The following is a 6,025-nucleotide window of genomic DNA, read 5'->3' on the forward strand; positions in this document are numbered from 1 at the left end:
CTAATATGAGGGTAATAGAAAAACTTGTGTAGTTTCTGTCACCTCACGACGCGCGACTGACGCGCGCGAGGACGTCGAGAAACGAGGAATTTTATATTCGCCGCACTTTGCTTAAGTAAAGTGTAATGATTAGTACATACAGACATTTTAATAATAATATAGTTTGGGATACAGCTGTAGTAATGTAGTCTTAAAAAATAAAGTGTGAATAATGCTGGTGATGAGTTAGTCCTGTCACAGTCGACCGCCGACCTGTCGAGATGTCGACCCACGTCAGGCCGCTGGAAGTTATTTTTTCTGCTGACACTACGGATACTTTTCTCGACCTTTTTTAATAGAATAGGTTATAACCATTTCGCTAGAAATATATCTGATTTGCATGCTGAGTCTGCCAGTAATTGGGACTGCACCTCAATAAGTGTTGTATTTGTAATATTAGTGAAATAAGTTTTACAAGATGCAGACCTGTCGGTAGACCTATTAAATAAATAAATGTTAAAAGAAATCGTAAGAAGAATGGAAAGTAAATGACTTGGCAACGTTTAACGAGTAGTGGTGGGAATTGCCATTTCTATATCTACTGCAATTCGACAGAAACATGCGGCGATCGCTGGGAGGAATCGGTTGCGCGCGCGACTGTGGCGGCGTACGGTGCTGGCAGGGGCGTAGTTACTGTGGGGCACCTGGGGGCTACTCTGTGTGGCACCGCGGCGGCAGCGGCGCGTGCCGTGCGGCGGCCCCCACCGGCGTCGTGCGCCCTGCCGCGTGCCCGAGCCGACGCCCTCGCCTTCCTCGCCACGACACTGCACTGGCGTCGCGTACTGCTGCCCGCACGCGCCGCCCCCGACTGTGCCTTAGCGCTGCTGGAGGTGGAGCGCGCGCTCACCGCCGCCGGCCTCGTCGTCACGCGCGCGCCCATCACCCGGGGACTACAGACTCACGGTGAGCGGGCGATATATAGGCTCATGTCTCGCTTAATTCGGCTTTTCTGTAGTAATGAAATGAAGAAATACAAACGCATGAATATTTTAACATAGCATCGCTTCAGTAGCTCCTAATCGTTCGCTAGCCGCCATAAAATAACTATCGTAAATTATAATATTTATTGCTATTGACTTTAGCACTTTCAGGTCGAATCACAAATCTCTAATTTATTAGCGTCGTTATCGGTGACCTTCCCCAGTAGTAAATAACGCGAACGCAATCCAGAGTCGTAAAACATTAATCATTCGGATACACTCGTGGAGCGATCGTGCCATGAAATAGTTCGCAAACGCGGAGGATGTGCTACGCTCGCTTGCTGCAGTCGGTGTACGGCGGTGCATGTGTCGGCGCACTGCGGGCCCCCGATTAACGCACGTTTTGATAAACCGCAGTAACTATTGCCTCGTAGCTGTCGTGGTGTGCGACCGGCGCGGGGCCGCCGCCGCGCGCGCCCTGCCCGCGCAGGTGATGCTGCTGCACCTGCGCCCCGAGATCGAGCCCCCGACCGACGACGCCTCCGACACGCGGCGCGCTAATCGCACGTCCAGGTCTGTAATGTTTCTCGCGTACTTACTATTTATCATCACGAAGAAAAATTAAATATATTGATATCGGGCGTGTTTCAGTTCGCAAAATACTACAGACGATAATACGACCACTACAGAAGCGAGTAAAACGGAGAAACATGACTTCCGATCTCCGAAAAAGCAGCTGATTCTGAGCGACGACTTCGATGACGAAGCCGGGGCTACCGAATCACTCTACGAGGACATCGTGGACTCCATCAGGCAGTACGACGAGGACGAGAGGACCAGAACGCAGTATTACAACAGCACGTTCTATCTTCTCGAAGCTTCCATCGAGGACGACACCCCCGCGTGGAACCGCGTCGCCATCCTCAAAACCTCCTCGATGCTGGCGCTCGACTCGTCGAAGGATTGGATAACGAACGTGGCTATAGACTACCTCATCGGAGTCCAACGCTGGAGCGCTCTGCGGGGCTCGGAGCTGATAGACATAGAACTGCACAGAAACGAGGGCCACGACCTCCCAGCAGTCGGCATCCTGTGCGTGGTGTGCACGTTGTTCGGGGTGGCGATAGCGGCGGGCGCCCAGCTGGCGAGGAGGCTGGTGGCGAGACGGAAACCTCGAAGGCCTCGGGCTGCCCCGATCCTGGCTCTGTCGGAGTTCCAGTTCCCGGCGGACGACCGCCGGCGCGTGGGCGAGGGGATGGAGACGATGCTGTCGTGGCTGCAGCAGCTCCACGACTTCGGCGGGCCGGAGACGGAGCGGCCGGACCTACTCAAGCGTCCCGAGGCCCTGGCGCCCTCCGCTCCTTCCTCCACTTGCAGCGTCACTCGCCTCGCGCCAGACAATCGACCGAGATACAAAGTAATTTTTTAAATAAATTATTTTGTAAATCTTTAAAAGCATTTATTATCTGATTTACATAAAAATATAGAATGGGAATGGTTTTTATGATACCTGTTGAACTGTTTTAGGGAGATCCTATTCACATGAAATACTTACCGACGGCTGCGTTGGAGCTGCGAAGAAAAGCGACAGATGTGCTACTGGTGATGCAGAGTATACGACATGAAAATCTTAATCCCTTTATAGGTGAGCTAATTGTAATTTTCAAAACTTTTAATATGAATACATGATTAGATATTTCATTATGATTTTGGTAAAATGGCCATTTGCATAGTCGGGTCATAATAATATTACCTAAGCACTGTACCTATATCAGCACAGGCTGACTGCTTGCGACGACAGGCCTATATTATTTCCGTACTCAGGCCCTGATTTGGAGTGAATGTGTCAGGTTGTCTGCCCGAGGTGCGGCCGGCGCTGGTGTGGTCGGCGGGCGCGCGCGGCTCGCTGGAGGACGTGCTGGTGGCGGACGACATCCGGCTGGACTGGACGTTCCGGCTGTCGCTGCTGACGGACCTGGTGCGCGGGATGCGCCACCTGCACGCGTCGCCGCTGCGCCTTCACGCGCGCCTCACCTCGCGCAACTGCGTGGTGGACTCGCGGTGGGTGCTGCGCGTCACCGACTACGGCCTGCCCGCCTTCGCCCGCACGCAGGGCCTGCCCTACCCGCCGCGCTCCGCTAGAGGTAGGAATCAGTTGAATTTATAGCTTTCAGGAAATGCTGTTACATTATATATTATAGTAAAGACATACATATTATAGACGCTTTAACGATGACACGTTGTCGTGCTTGACAAAGCCAAATTCTAAAAGACACGTATAGTCTGTCAACCCGCAAAGGCAATGCTTATCAAACTTTGTGATACGGTTTAGAAGAACATGAATCTAAAAATATTGATGATAATGATGATGGTTACAGAACTCCTGTGGACGGCGCCGGAGCTGCTGCGCGAGGCGAGCGGGCAGGCGGTGCCGAGCGGCACGCAGGCGGGGGACGTGTTCTCCTTCGCCATCATCATGCAGGAGGTCATCGTCCGCGGGGAGCCATACTGCATGCTCTCGCTCTCGCCTGAAGGTATAACAAATCCTCTACCTCACTCTTGAGAGAGTCTTGCGTATTAGAGCAACTTATCTCTGTTATGTAATTAGATAGTCATTAACACCAATAATTTGTACTGTAAACAAATACAGGAGATCGGTCATCTTGGCGTTCATTGAGAGATGCCTCAATCCAGCAGTGGACGACTATAAGCTGATATGATGATGATGATGATGATGTATATAAATTTTGACTATTAGTAACACGTCGATCAATCTCTCAGAAAACATCAAAGGTTTATAAAATTTTAACTTTGAAATCAATAATTTTCAACAAGACATTACACACCTTTGCAGCAGCATAGCCTTTAATTTAAGAGTGGCACCTTATTACTCTCTTTGTTCCACCAGAAATTATAGAGAAGCTAACCCGTCCGCCACCGCTCATCCGACCGTCGGTGTCGATGGGCGCGGCGCCGCCCGAGGCCGTCAGCGTGATGCGGCAGTGCTGGGCCGAGCAGCCCGAGATGCGACCCGACTTCAACCGCTTATACGACATCTTCCGTCACTTGCATAGGGGAAGGTTAGGAATATAAATCATTAAATCGTTGATATATTTAAGTTATCTACGGTTAAAAACTGGAAACTACTTTGCTAAAGACTAAAATATAACTTGAATCTCCGATGTTGACCCTGGACTTTCTTGTTTCAGAAAAGTGAACATAGTGGATTCCATGTTTGAAATGTTGGAAAAATATAGCAATAATTTAGAAGAGTTAATACGAGAGAGAACGGACCAACTCGACATGGAGAAAAAGAAAACGGAACAACTCCTGAACCGGATGCTGCCCAGGTGTCCTAGAACCAGAGTTTATAATAAATATTAACTATTCATTAACTTTAAGATTTAAAAATAATTAAAAAATCTTATGAAGTCCATGTAACTTTTCAAGGTTGTATCAAAAATAATAACAGTTTTTTCAAAATATAAAGAAAACTATTTTTGTGAACTTATTAGATCTGTGGCGGAGCGTCTCATGCTGGGTCTGCGCGTGGAGCCGGAGGAGTTCGAGGAGGTGTCGATCTACTTCAGCGACATCGTGGGGTTCACCGCCATTGCCGCGCGCTCCTCGCCCGTGCAGGTGGTCGACCTGCTCAACGACCTGTACACCGCCTTCGACGCCACCATCGAGCAGTACCGCGTCTACAAGGTGGAGACCATCGGCGACGCGTACATGGTGGTCGGCGGGCTGCCGCTGCGCTGCGCCGACCACGCCGAGCGCGTCGCCACCATGGCTCTGCACCTGCTGCACGTGGCCGGCCGCCTGCGCGTGCGCCACCTGCCCGGCGCGCCGCTGCGCCTGCGCGTCGGCCTGCATACCGGGCCCTGCTGCGCCGGCGTCGTCGGCCTCACCATGCCGCGCTACTGCCTGTTCGGCGACACCGTCAACACCGCCAGCCGCATGGAGTCCACAGGCGCCGCGTGGCGCATCCAGGTGTCCGCCGCCACCGCCGAGCGCCTCGCCGCGGCCGGCGGGTTCCGTCTGCGCCCGCGCGGCCTCACGCAGATTAAGGGCAAGGGCGCCATGTACACCTACTGGCTGCTCGGCAAGGACGGCTTCGACAAGACGCTCCCCACGCCGCCGCCGCTCGAGTGAGTTTCACGAGGGAAGCCCCTGATTTCTCAGGCAATATATGTGCACTGTTTTCGGTATTCATATTAATATTTCATCGACACAGATCCGAGGAGGTCCTCTTCGAGGCGGACAGCGAGAACGACAGCGAGGCCAGCGAAGCGGTGGCCGCGGCCGAGGGCCACGTCCCTGGCGTCGAGCGGCAGCGGTCCGACCCCTCCCCTTCCACAGATAAATTCGGTAAGCCGGTGCCGGAGTCCCTAGGTTTTTTTTTTTTTTTTATGAAATAAGGGGGCAAACGAGCAAACGGGTCACCTGATGGTAAGCAACTTCCGTCGCCCATGGACACTCGCAGCATCAGAAGAGCTGCAGGTGCGTTGCCGGCCTTCTAAGGGGTAATAGGGGAGGGTAGGGAAGGGAATCGGGGAGGGTACGGAAGGAAATAGGGGTGGGTACGGAAGGGAATAGGGGAGGGTACGGAAGGAAATAGGGGAGGGTAGGGAAAGGAAAAGGGTAGGGGATTGGGCCTCCGGTAAACTCACTTACTCGGCGAAACACAGCGGAAGCGCTGTTTCACGCCGGTTTTCTGTGAGGACGTGGTATCTCTCCGGTCGAGCCGGCCCATTCGTGCCGAAGCATGGCTCTCCCACGTCACGTAGGTAGGTTCAGAAGGGCCTTACGGTGACTTAAAATTTACTTTGTTCGGCAGCGTGGCAGCGGTCGGGCGCGGTGTCGGCAGACAGCAGCCCGCCGGCGCTGGGGGCGTCGCGGTGCCGCTACCTGCGGTCGTCGGTGTCGACGGTGTGCGGGCCGGTGGAGGCGCGGCCGGCGGACCGCTGGGCGGCGGGCGGCGCGCGCGTGCTGCGGCGCCAGTGGTCGCTGGAGCGCGGCGACTCGTTGGCGGCGGCGGCGGCCGAGACGCCGGCGCAGGCGCA

The 6,025-nt window shown here is 53.5% G+C and overlaps 1 protein-coding gene across 1 annotated transcript; it reads left to right on the forward strand.

Moving 5' to 3' along the window:
- Window positions 1-1,247: 1,247 nt before the first annotated feature.
- On the forward strand, window positions 1,248-5,114 carry LOC121729793 (retinal guanylyl cyclase 2). Its single transcript, XM_042118418.1, has 8 exons — window positions 1,248-1,532; window positions 1,611-2,376; window positions 2,487-2,604; window positions 2,810-3,103; window positions 3,338-3,493; window positions 3,868-4,039; window positions 4,169-4,309; window positions 4,475-5,114. The coding sequence occupies exons 1-8, from the start codon at window positions 1,324-1,326 to the stop codon at window positions 5,112-5,114; spliced, it is 2,496 nt and encodes an 831-aa protein (XP_041974352.1). The 5' UTR covers window positions 1,248-1,323.
- The last annotated feature ends 911 nt before the right edge of the window (window positions 5,115-6,025 follow it).

This window comes from Aricia agestis, chromosome 8 (genome assembly GCF_905147365.1).
Source record: "Aricia agestis chromosome 8, ilAriAges1.1, whole genome shotgun sequence".
NCBI lineage: Eukaryota > Metazoa > Arthropoda > Insecta > Lepidoptera > Lycaenidae > Aricia > Aricia agestis.